Source organism: Euleptes europaea, chromosome 5 (genome assembly GCF_029931775.1).
Source record: "Euleptes europaea isolate rEulEur1 chromosome 5, rEulEur1.hap1, whole genome shotgun sequence".
NCBI classification, from domain to species: domain Eukaryota; kingdom Metazoa; phylum Chordata; class Lepidosauria; order Squamata; family Sphaerodactylidae; genus Euleptes; species Euleptes europaea.
Window position 1 is genome coordinate 68,881,386 of NC_079316.1, and position 13,579 is coordinate 68,894,964.

General features: G+C 41.4%; 1 protein-coding gene across 1 annotated transcript in view; it reads left to right on the plus strand.

Moving 5' to 3' along the window:
* The window catches only part of LOC130478326 (deleted in malignant brain tumors 1 protein-like), a 377,479-nt gene that overhangs the window by 187,116 nt on the left and 176,784 nt on the right, over positions 1–13,579 (plus strand). The window contains 1 exon segment of the mRNA XM_056850473.1: positions 11,659–11,668. Within this exon segment, the coding sequence (XP_056706451.1) occupies positions 11,659–11,668 (10 nt within the window).

Below are 13,579 nucleotides of genomic sequence, written 5' to 3' on the forward strand. Positions count from 1 at the left end.
CAAGGGAATAGCTTGTTGCTGGGCAGAATATCTCTGTATGTCTGTGTGCTAAGGAAGTGGGTTAAGAGTCATGGAGAGTCAGAGTGAACTATAAACAATGATAGGAGAAACTGGATAGAACTGAACTGTACTGCACCGCCTCTATGTCTGTAGTGCTATCAGCCTACCCTGAATGTTGATGGGTTGTCATATCTTGAATTTGGATAAATATCCCTCCCTCAGTACGATCGGGGCTCAGAGATTTCTGCCCATTAGGGCCTCTGAGTCAGCAGCTGCAAATAAACTGTTTTCTTGAAATAACGATCTCAGGTCTCTCTCTCCCCCCACGAACCCTTGTTTACCACAACACTGATATTGTCTGCCAAATAAAACACTGCTTTGGATTCCATTGAGTAGAATGTGCCCCGGTGTCTCATTTTGTGCAGTGTGCTATTGACGATGGTACTATTGACGATGGCAAATGATGGTTTCTGACAAAGAAATGTTCAGTTTCTGGGGCACTAAGAAGGAATGGGGCTGGTAGAAAAAGAGAGTCAAAGAATCCAAGGAGTGAATAGTCATGTCCATCATATCCAACTGTTGGAATTAAGTATAGCAAACCTGGAAACCATTTTCTCAGTTATTTATCGGTGTATAGATGGATGGTTGGAAGGATTGATTTGTACCCCATTTCCCTCCCTAAAGGGGCTTAACGGCAAGGTTCAGGGTATCTGCACACAACGTTCCTCAACTAGCAATGGAGGTCATAAAGTTTGTGGTATTGCACTAAGGGAGGGGAATTGCCTATTTCCTCCCTTCTTTCCCCAGGGGTTCAGGCCTGAAACTTGATTCAACTAATATCAGACCAAGAAAGATGAAGATGATACATAAGTGCAGTTGGTAATTTAAGTTGAAGCACATTTTTTTGGAAATGAATAGGATGTGAAACTAGCGCCATTTTGGTTTAAAAACAACAAGGAGCCAATACTCATATACAAGGTTGGGCCAATTTCCACCAATTCACCCTCCCACTAGGGTCCACTAACCTGCAGGAAAAATATTTCAGAGGGCTTAATAGGCTGCAGCAAAAGAGGGGGGCGGGTTGCTGCTACCCCCTCTTAAGAAAAATGTACTTAGTTTTTCTTAATGGTCTGGTTGGATACAGGCCATTGTCTGGTAATTCTTAAAAAAAAACCTGTAAAGAAAATCAGTATTATCATATCTAGAGTATATACAGCAGTCTGGGACTGATAAGCTGTGGCTTGCCTAGCCTAAGACTACCTGTGAGTTTGCAGCAGTAGTGAGAGTGGATCTGGGGACATTCTGATTTTATTTCTATTTGCCTTTCCAAATGTGCACTAAAGTTTTCCATTATTGATTTGTTGGCCCTGAAAAAATGTGCCAGTACTGGTGAGTACCATTACAAAAGAAGCCCAGCATGAAATACAGCACACATCTTTCTTTTAGTCACTGCTTTGGGGTATAATTAGTTTTTTTCCTGAAATTATTCTCTTGTCCATTGCCATTTACTGAAAGAAACTAAGTATTTCCAAGGCTGGCAACATTGTTGTGGTTGCCGAGCAACAGCCACTTAAGGCACCTGTTTCTTAAAGCTACAGGTGCTCCTTCTTTCATTAGGGGTGATTTTAACTCCCCTGATGTATTTGTTTTAGATTTCAAAATTTTCTGTAAACCTGAGGTTTTTCTCAGGTTTATGGAAAGAACTGTCTTGTCTGTCCATGGTCCCAGTCTCCAGATTTAAGTATCCACAGATGGAGCCACATTGAGAATTAGATATATTGATATTTTGTCTATTCACTGCTTTTGAGTTTATTATAAAATGGGATTTACTACAATATGGCTATTATTATATATTCTTCCTTGATATTTCAAAAATACAGTATTCCAGCAGCCTAAGTTAGGTGGTAAGGAACATTTTCTGTAAAATATTCAGAATCTAGTCCTCTTATGCATTCTTCTTTTTGTTCTTTTTTCCCTTTTCGTTTTCAAGAAAGGACCAATGCACTTCCATATCACCCTGGTAAGGAGCAACTTCTGTACGTACAAAACCACATTAGTTAAATGTAGAGTTTGAATGTCAGTGAAATATTACTGGCTGCACTATTTTTTTCCTGAATCTTCTTTTTTTCTCCCATCGTTTTATAAAGTACCAAACTTTTTATGTCTGTTGAGGGTCATCTCCTGTTCATAATATATTAGTATGTCTTAATTCTGGGTTTGCAGAGTTTATAGAATATCTTTTTCCTGAAAGAAAGTTGAGTAGCCCATGATTGCTGTTATTTTAACTGGCATAGAGTTAGCATAGCTAACATAACATAACATAACTTCGCATAGAATTCAGCAAGTATCCTTGCTCTACAGTGACTCTTACTCCTTGTCCTTCCTTTCTTTTTCCAAATTTCCCACTTCCCCTTTTCTATTCAAAGAAAAATCCAGGAAACCAGGGGCACACCAATAATGTCATCATAATGTCATGACTAACCCTCATTTTCAGTGTTTAGACACTGTACAATATGCACAATGTACTAATTTCCATTGTAATTGCATCCCAGTTAATTTTTTCTGATATTGCTCACTGGCTGCATTTACTACATTTATAGCAACAAACCCTTGTATTAGAGGTGTGCATTTGGATATGCTGAACTGAAAGAAGGCATCAATTCCATAGTGCTAAAAACGACTTTCAAAAAAGCCAGAAAAATCAGCCTTTTCAGCTCCAGCTTAAAGCCTTTTACATTTTTAAAGAGCTGTCAACTTGCCACCACCCAATTTGCACTGGTGACGGTGAGGTCAGCAGCTCTTTAAATTTTAAAGGGCATGGCTCTATTGCAGTCTATTTTTTTTTTTAAGGTAATGGCACCAAATTTGCAGCAGAGCTGCTGGGGCCTCTTCTTATACCTCCCGAGTTTGGTAAAGATTGGGTCAGGGGGTCCAAAATTGAATTTGGGCACCCTATTTAGGAGTCCATAAAATTGAACCCCCTGACCCAATCTTTACCAAACCTGGGGGTTTTTCTAAAGATAGTCACCAGCATCTCCTCTGCAAATTTGGTGCATCTACCTTAAAAACCCTCCCCCTCTCCGGAGCCCAGCAAAGTTTCTCCATAGAGTATAATAGACTCGAAATTTTTCAGATTCCTGAAAAAAGCCAGAAAAACCAACTTTTTCGGTAAATCCAAAAATGCTGGGGTCTAATATACCCAAATAAAAAAAAATAGCGAAAAATTTGTTTGGGTGCATGCCCCGATCCTGTATGTTACCACAGAATAAACCTTGGAACTCATAATGCTTTCCTACCTTCCCTCTGTATCATCCACACATTTTGAAATTGAATATGTCTGCATTTACCATGATCCAGAGTTTGCTGTGATATCCAGAATGGCTACAAAATAATAACTATGGTTTGGACTCCTGGTTTGATGTTTTCGGAGGGTAGCTATATTCGTTTGCACTAGAACAGGTAGATTCGAGTCCAGTAGCACCAACAAGGTTTTCGGGGTATTTGCTTTCAAGAGCCGAGCTTTTTTCATCAGATACAAGTTGGAATGGAGATCTCTTAGTCCTTATATCCCAGTCAGAAGGTGGGAGGTTGCAAAGAAGGAAGCGAGGATGTAGAGGTACAGGGCACATTATAATCAGCGTGATTAGACCAGAGGGGAAATGCTTGGGGCAGAAAATCAGCATTCTTGCTGTACAATCCTAAAGAGAGTTACCCAGTCTAAGCCTATTCATTTCAATGAGCTTAGACTCTGTTTAGGATTGCACTGTTGGTAAGATAAGAACCCTATGTCTGTATTCAGCCCCTGGGGGGGTCAATTGCCCTGAATCTGTGAATGAACTCAAATTCAGCAATCTCACATTGTAATCTCCCTTTGAAACATCTCTGTTAAAGAAGAAGAAGAAGAAAAGTTGATTTTTATATGCCGATTTTCTCTACCACTTAAGGGAAACTCAAACCGTCTTACAATCACATTCCCTTCCCCTCCCCACAACACTCTGTTAGATGAGTGCGGCTGAGAGTGTGTGACTTGCCCAAGGTCACTCAGCTGGCTTCGTGTGTAGGAGCAGGGAATCAAATCCAGTTCACCAGATTAGCCTCCGCTGCTCATGTGGAAGAGTGGGGAATCAAACCTGGTTCTCCAGATCAGACTCCACCACTCCAAACCACTGCTCTTAACCACTACACCACGCTGGCTCTCCAGAGGACTGCCACTCTGAGGTCAGCAATGGAATGACCTGGAAGATTAACATGTTCTCCCACTATTTTTGAGTGTTCTGGTTCTTAATGTTAGATTTATGTTTATTTATTCTTTTGCATAGGGACTGGCTTGTTTGTCTGATGTAGAGAGTGGAAGGGCATTGCTGACATTTGATGGCATATGTAACACTGGAAAATGAACAAGTGAATGAACCTGAGATGGTATTGCTGATGTTGTTTGGTCCAGTGATTGTGTTGTCAGAGGGAATATGGGGACAGAGTTGCTATCTTGTTTTGTTGCAGGCCCAGGTCCCAGAAACGGTGTCCATGTTAAGAAAGGCATTGTTGTGGGTGAGAAGATGTTTAAAGTCTGTGGGCAATAAAATGTTTGTCTACAACTTACAACCTATGCTGGACAATGATACCCCTCTTTCATAGGCATTTGGAGGCAAACCTTTTGACTCTCAAAAATTCATACCCCAAAAATCTTGTTGGTCTCTAAGGTGCTACTGGGTTCCAATTGAGCTGGTTTGACATGTCATTTCATCCAATATGTTCTTCACATAAAACCATTGCAATCCAGGAAGTCTTCAGTCTCTTAGCCACATCAGAGAGAAGTTAGTGGGGTGTGTGTGGGTGTGTGAAGTCCAGTAACCCAAAACTCAAGGCTCGTGTCCATCTTCACAAACCATTGCTACTTGTCATATCTGTTTTAACAACCTTGGAAATAATTTCCTCAGATAAGGTCAGAATAACAGTATAGAAAACTCCTCATCCATTAACGGAGCTCAGAAGCTTCACAGTGTGGAATTTTCCATTCCTTTGTTTTCTTCCCCAATGCTGTTTCAGAAGCCTCCGACCTTGTTCAAAGTGTGTCAAACTGAGAAAGACTGAGCTGCTGTATAAATGCATTAGGTGGCCTCACACAAAGCAGGATTGTTTGGACTTGGGAAAAACATGGAAGTTATCATATATCTTGCTCTTATACTTTTCTTATTTAAATTAAAAAAACTTGTCTAGCATTTGGAATATATGTCTAGTATATTAAATGGCTGAGGACTGAAATCAATGCCATCCCATTTGCAGCACAAATGTTGATTTAGTGCATCTTTCTTCTTCCTTTTTCAAGAAAGCACCATAACAATGAGGAAGTTGCAGTTTACCGGTAAGACACATTTCCTGTCACATATTTAATGCCATGTTGATGCTACTATGAGATTCCTCTTACTCAATCTTCATCTTTTTTTGGGTACTAAACATTCACAACAATCAGGAGGCCTCGGTTATCAAGTAAACCCACATATTAAATGTCATGTCATATTGAACCTGTTACTGTTTTTATCTTCTTTCTTTTCCCAAGAAACCGCCACAACCATCACATAATTCACTAGTAAAAAGCATAATTTCATTAGTACATATGAAACCATGTCATTTAAGTGCAAAGTTTGGATGTGAGTCAGATAATGCTGGCTGCACTAGTTTTCTGAATTGCCTTCTGTTTTCTCCTTCTTTATTTCAACCTGGCAAAGCGCTTCTTGCCTTCTTTAAAAAAATATCATTGCCTGTTTGAGTAGGCACACATTGGTGCCTTCATTTTTCCTGCAGAAATGTTAATGAGTAGTGCATCAATACAGATATCCTTTAACAAGTATACAGAAAGATTTGGCAATGACATCCTTGTGCTACATTTCCTGGTGGATCTTTTTCTCTTTTCACATTGGAAAGAACCATGTATAGTAAAGACCATATACTGATATATATTAGAAAGCATTAGTTTAGTGCAGTGGTACTCACTCCTTAGCTTGCAGAGAGGCACATTCACATTCCCAGCAACCAAAAAAGTGACATTTATTTCCATCTCTGGGATGAGGCCTAAACCTCAGGATTCCTTGCAACTTACCTGTCCTTCTAGTGATGGCTGTTTCAAGACGGGAACCACATGTCAATCAAATGCCTCACCCAGCAAGGACCTTGCCTACTTTCCTGAAACCCAGAGCTGGCAACCCAACCCTCACCCATAGGAAGGCAAGGCAGTTGATCAGGTTGACTGTATCAAAGGCTCCCGATAGATCCAGGAAGATCAACAGTGCTTGAGCGCCCAAATGTAAATGGAGATAATCAACAAAAGCGACCAGTGCTGTCTTCACCCCAAAGCCAGGCCTGAAGCCCCAACTGAAAATGGTCAAGAGCAGATGTCTCATCTAGGAAGACCTGGTGCTGCTCAGCCACTGCTCACTCAATTATCTTCCCCAAGAAAGGTAATTAGACGCTGAGTAGTAATTGGTCAGCTCCTTTTTATCTAAGGAGGGTTTCTTTAGCAAAAGTCTAACAATTACCTCCTTAAGGGAGCTGGGGAATCAGCCCTGTGAGTAAGACAAATTAATAATCTGTCTCAAAGGGCCGCTTATCACTTTGTGGCATGATTTCCCCAGGCATGAGGGGCAAGGATCCAAGGAGCAGGTAGTTGGCTTCACAACAGACAGGATCCTATCAACATCTGCAAGGGTGAGCTGGTCAAAAAAGACCAAAAAAGGACCACACGGTGCAAGCAGAGCCCCCATCCCACTATTGTTATCAAGTTAAGAAGCTAACACTTGGCGGAGCTTAGAAACTTTATCCACTTTCCCTTCACATCATTTTTGCTGATCTTCTATGAAAATTTGCCAGTAGGCCCCAGATTGTATGGTCACTTTGGTGCTTGGAAAGCAGCCAATTTGCATGATTTTGCATTTTAGCTTCAGTTTTGACTTAGTATGAAAATGAAAGAGCAAAAGTACTTAAAATGTAGCTATAGTAATCCTTCAAAATATGTTTTAAATGTGAAGTTGGTAGGTTGCTAATACTAGCAAGTCGATATGGAGTAATATTGCTATAATTTTATATAATCCCATGAAATATTATTGTTCATTTTCAGACACGTCACAGCCTTCATCAGCAGGTAATGAGAATGCCCACTATTGTTATCAAGTTAAGAAGCTAACACTTGGCGGAGCTTAGAAACTTTATCCACTTTCCCTTCACATCATTTTTGCTGATCTTCTATGAAAATTTGCCAGTAGGCCCCAGATTGTATGGTCACTTTGGTGCTTGGAAAGCAGCCAATTTGCATGATTTTGCATTTTAGCTTCAGTTTTGACTTAGTATGAAAATGAAAGAGCAAAAGTACTTAAAATGTAGCTATAGTAATCCTTCAAAATATGTTTTAAATGTGAAGTTGGTAGGTTGCTAATACTAGCAAGTCGATATGGAGTAATATTGCTATAATTTTATATAATCCCATGAAATATTATTGTTCATTTTCAGACACGTCACAGCCTTCATCAGCAGGTAATGAGAATGCCATCTCTCTGTTTGTTTTTATGTGGGTAGACTACGTTTCCAGGAGAGAAATGGGGAAGGGAAATATAATGCAGCTCTGCTCTAGCTTTGAATTATTAAAGGTTGGAGGAGAGTGTAACATTTTGTTTATTTTAACAGAAAGTGCTAGTGGTCCAGATCTTGAAGCAGGTAAGACATTAGTCATCTATTAGTTTATGCATGGGTACTTTCACTCAAGTTTGCCCCCGTCTGTCTCGGTTGTTCCTTGGAGTTATGCATGAGTTTTCTGTCCATTAGAGATGACCTCGCTGCCAGCCTTCACAAATCCCGGGACTTCCCATTCTTCCATTAACCCAATTCTTCCCTCTCCCCTGAGCTCAGCCCAGGTGAAATCCCTGTGCATAAGGCAAAGTGTGGGACATGCAAGCTTGGTTTCTCTCACAGCCAATTACAAAGCAGCATGTAAACAGGCGGGGATTCAAATACTTCCTGCTTCCTCTGAGCTCTTTCTGAGCAGAAGAAAGGCTTTTTAAAACTGAGACTTGGATTTCTCCCCCCTTTCAGATTACCCCCTTTTTTGTTTTGTGTTCTTAAAATGCTTTTTTATGCCGCAATTGGGTTTGGGGTGGGGGTATTATCTCATAGTAAGGTCTACAAAGTTAGCCAAAGTAAGCCAATTATAAAGCAGCATTTCAAGGGGTGGGGACTTGATTTGAGTTTGGAGACTTGGTATATTTAGAGATTACATGGGGGTGCAGAATTATGGAAGTTCTACATGTTGAAACAACATGTCATGCATATTCTTCACAAGAATTATAATATTTTTACAACAATTACAAGAAGAATTATTGGACTCACTCCTTCAGCATTCTAAAGTTTCTTAAAATCTTAACAGAGCTTCTTCAATCAAAAATCAGTAATGGCAGATGGAGATCCAACAGCTTAATCCTATGCTGCTGTCTATTGATTTCAGAGGTCTTAGAATGCAGTAACTCTTCATAGGATTGTGAAATACATTACCTTTCTTTCCACCAATGCATTGGAAATTCTCTATTATTCCATTTTTCCTTCAAAATTTTGGCTAAAACACTGTGTATGCAGACCTTTATGGCTGATTTTTGTTTCTTATTCAGTTTGTGCCTTTTTTCTCTCCCTGTGTTGCCTATGTGATAAATCACCAGGTCATATTGATGTGATCATTCAAACACTGGTATTAAACATCCTTGTGTGTGCCATTTTACCAATGCACAGAAGCACAAATGGCTTACTCACATGAAAAAGCACAAAGAAAGAATTATGATGCAATCATATGTACAAGATTGCTTTTTTGCAGTGTTTTAAGAATGCACATAACTGCACGGGTAATAAGAAGGAAAATAAGAAAAGATGCAGACGGGTTTAACAATAGGCTATGCATGCTCCAATTATGGAATTGGTAGTAGAAATCTTCTTAGTTAAGCCAGAATTCCGGAGGAACAGAATGTATGAGAGCAAACCCACAGGCATCTCATTTTCTTAGCTTGGGCTTCTGCTAAATTCTAGCCTTCAGGTTGAAGAAGTCTCAATCAAAGCATAGCCTAGTCAGAAATGAAACCTGCCCTTTCCCTGAATCTTCTGTACATGTCAGACAGCTTGGGAAAGGAATAGGGTTTATGGTGATGAAATGGCTGGTTATCAAAGCCAGCAAAGTTTATGAAACCTTGTATTGGTTGAATATCAGTTCATTGACCATGGGGGCACCACAGAATTTTTCCTGGAAGCAACTGTGTTTCTTTCTATGAAGTATCAAAAGTAATTGCAACAAATGCTTTTAGAATGTACTACTTTTTTACAACTTACAGCCCATTGCCTGGGGGGAAGAAGGTCCATAGGAGCTGGTGTAAGTGACCCTGCGTTGGCGTAAGTGCCTGTTTAACACAGGATAACAGGCACTTACACTGTCCCGAGCGGCACACACACCGGCCCCAGCACACCACACCACTGCATGGGGCTCGACCGCCAGCGCAGCCTCCTGCCATCATTCTCCTGGTGTATTTTACTGTACCAGCAGCCTGGGAGGTGTTTCCAGGGCAGTTCTGGGGGCAGAACTGCCATTAGGCAGCTTCCTAACCCCTTTTGGGCTGAGAACACCCTAGGGTTGCCAGCTCCAGGTTGGTAAATACCTGGAGATTTTGGGGGTGGAGCCTGAGGAGGGTGGAGTTTGGAGAGGAGAGAGACTTCAATGCCATAGAATCCAATTGCCAAAGCCGCCATTTTCTCCAGGTGAACTGATCTCTGTCGGCCGGAGATCAGTTGTATTAGTGGGAGATTTCCAGTCACCCCCTGGAGGTTGGCAACCCTAGAATGCCCCCTTTGCCCTTACTGGAAGTTACACCACCTTTTTAGGTGGCATAGCCCCATGGAATGCTATGGAGCGGTTCCATGGGGCTCACAAGTAAGGGTAGCATTCTGGCTTCTGCGGAGGGGCTGGATACTGCTGGATCTCTCTGGATCGCTTTGTTTGCTTTTATGTGGGTAGACTACGTTTCCAGGACAGAAATGGGGAAGGGAAGTATAATGCAGCTATGCTCTAGCTCTGAATGATTAAAGGTTGGAGGAGACTGCAACATTTTGTTTATTTTAACAGGAAGTGCTAGTGGTCCAGATGGTGGAGAGGGTAAGACATTAGTCATCTATGTTATCTAATATTTAGTTCATCTGGTAGTGGACTAAGCTGGGCTCTTAGACCCAAAGTTCTGCTGTTTCACTCTTTGATGATGTAGGAAATTTTCTCTTAGCCTGCAGAGGTCTGTGCGCTCAAAATCCAGAGATGTCTTAATTCACCACAAAAATATGACTGAAATGGTTGGTCTCTGCTACTGTGTGAAATAAACAATTGGTTTATCTCACCAGTTGGGTAGCATTTGATTTCATGATACACATGAAGACGTGAAACCGCCTTATACTGAATCAGACCCTTGGTCCATCAAGTCAATATTATCTGCTCAGACTGGATCCTTTAATTGGAGAAGCCAGGAACTGAACCTGGGATCTTCTACAGGCTGAGCAGATGTTCTGCCACTGAGCCACAGCACCCACAGTATATCCTTGTTGTCTGCAAGAAGCATCTTGTATATATTTTAATCTTGAAGCAAACTAGAGTATCTGTTGGAGGCATTGGTGACTATGAAGTATGGGCATAGATCCATGGCCACACACTTGCTCAGATTTTATGGGAACTGCTGTGTAGACCACTTTGCCATTCATAGAATCATAGAGTTGAAAGGGTCCCTGCAGGCCATCTAGTCCAACCCTCTGCTCAATGAAGGATCAGCCTAGAGCATCCCTGACAAGTGTTCATCCAGCCACTGCTTGAAGACTTCCAGAGAGGGAAAGCTCACCACCTCCCTAGGCAGCTGATTCCACTGCTGATAGAGCATTGGAGGCCTTAGATAGTCAGTTGATCAGTTATTTTTGATACTGTGCCTCCATCTACACTTCCATCTTATGTTTATCAGTTGACTATCCCTAAATATTGGAGGCCTTTTCTTTTGGCTAGGTTAAATGCTTTACCCTCTGCTGTTTTGCTGAGTAGATTCTGAGAAGTCGCTTATTCAGAAAGACAGTGTCCTTGTGGATCTGGTGCAACTGAAATGTTGGCAGGTCCCCCCGGCCACCGACCGGGACTAGGTCATATCTTCTTTGATTACATGCTGGGGGGGGCCTTGAGAGATTTTTTGATTCAGCCAATGATTGCTTCTGGTGCTTCTTCCATTTCCCTGGCTTTTTTGCTAGCTGATACTGATTTTGGTATGATGCTAGCTGTGGCAAAATTTTGGCTGCAGAGACTTCAATAAGAGGATGGAATTAGAGGGCAGTATTAATTTAATTTATTGGGTTGGGTCAGCGGATTACTTGCAATAAATAATGTTTGTTTGTTTATAGATTCAGCACATTCCTCTTCAGCAGGTAATGATACTACTGCTCCCTTTTTCCTTTATGCAGTCTGGATGTTTGTCCCTTGGTCTTTATATATATATATACACATACACACACAGACACACACACACCAAACACACACATATTACAGTTTACACTTCCAATGTATGCATCATTTTTATATAGAATAGGGTACAGAAACAGAAAGGGATAAAGGAAAAACAGTCAGATATCTGTGTTCAAGCTTTACAAATTAAAACATAGGTATATCAACTTCATTCTTGCCCCTTAAAATCTGAAGTGTAAACTGAAGAAAGGAACTAAATCAGAAAAAAAAAAAGAAATATAATAGAAGCAAGACATTTTGGAATTGTAATGGAGCATTGTTTCTGGGAAATCTCTAATTATTCTGAAACGTGCACATGGGAAAATGTCTTTTTTTTTTTTTAATAACGCACGTTAGAAGGGAGGAACAAAAGAAAAAATGAACGTTATCAAGCTGGGAGGGAGGAAGGAAAGAAACATTTAGGAGCCAGATTTCCTTTCAGACTTTCAAATGGATGTTGCCTGAATTAACCACTAGAAAGACTGAAGGCAGCATTCCAGTATGGGGCCAAATGAGATCTGAAAGCACAGCTGTAAGCCACGTTGCTAAGTTCTTTACAGCCCATTTATGAAGCCGGGGTAGATAGGCAGTGGTCGGGAGCAGCACCGCCACGCCGCCTCTACAGAGGCTTCCAGGCTAGAAAATAAAAGTTTAAAAGGCATTTTTTTAAAAAAACAACCATGAAACTCCTCCATGGAATTTCATGGGGCTACACCAGCTATTTTGCTGGCATAGCAATGCTGCAGTTTAGAGGGGTGTTCCCAGGCTGAAAGGGGCTTGGAAGCTGCCTAAAGGCCGCTCCGCCCCCAGAATGCCCCCTTGATGCTGGCATGGGGAGTTTCGCCGGGACTACTCTCGGGTTGGGGAGAGCGGGGTAGAAATGTAATAAATAGATAAATAAAGGAGGCAGTGTCAGAAGCCAAGTACCCCCAGGCCAGTGTCCATGCCACTTATCACAGTGCACAGTGCAGGGTCATGCCAGCTCCTATGGCACTTCACACACACACCCCTTTCATGGTTGCACGATTAGCCATAGGGCAGTTACACCAAATATATTAAAACAATACTTGACAGTGACAATAGCTGAAACAATATTTCTGTAAATCTCTTTAAAGTGGTTGGCTCTTAGAGGTACAAGATTCAACTATGTCACTGTCAAGTAACATAGAAGATGTTTTCCCACTCTGTAGATGACTGTGTGTTCAGGATCCAGATAATTTACCACAAAAGCATGACTAAAACAGTTGATTTCTATTGCATGAGTGAAAAACAATTTGTTTAGCTTGCAAGAAGGTAGCATTCAATTTCATGCACATGTTTGCTGTCTGCAGGGAGTATCTTGTATGCACACTCTCATTCTGAAACACATCAGATTACGCAATAATGTCCGCAAAATGCATTTGTCTGTATGTGCATGTGCATGTAAAGGTTCTTGCAGGATTGGTTTAAAATGGCACTGGAAAAACAGTATCTATCGGTGTCCCTAACGAGGGTTGAGCTAATGAGTCCCATAACACTATGGAGTGCCAATAGATGGATGCTGATAAATTGACATGATTAAAACTCAGTCTGGGAATACATTTTACATTACCAATTTATAATATTTTCTCTTCATCAATATGTCCCTTTTGAGCATTTGCACATGGAACACAGACTGTAACAGTGTAGATCAGTTCCACAGTTTTAGCCCAATTATGAGGGCCACTGCAGCTGTGGCATAGCAAGCATACCAGAGTCTACAGCAACCCTGGTAACACCCACCAATTAGACAACGGCAGCTGATGATGCCCCTTTGAGTGGCGTATACAGGCGCAGCCACTGCCCGCCAATCTGTCCACTGCTTCTCAACAGCACTCCCACCTCCACCCCCCACGGAGAGTCCATGAACAGGGAGGAAAGACCCAGCAACAGTGCAACCCCAACAGAGGCATGCGGCCTGAGTGCCTTTCCACCCCACTGGAGAAGGGCACCGATCTGGCAGACAGGATGCTCACCCCTTCACTGGCAAGGGCCTGATTAGCAGCAAAGGTTCTTCCCGCA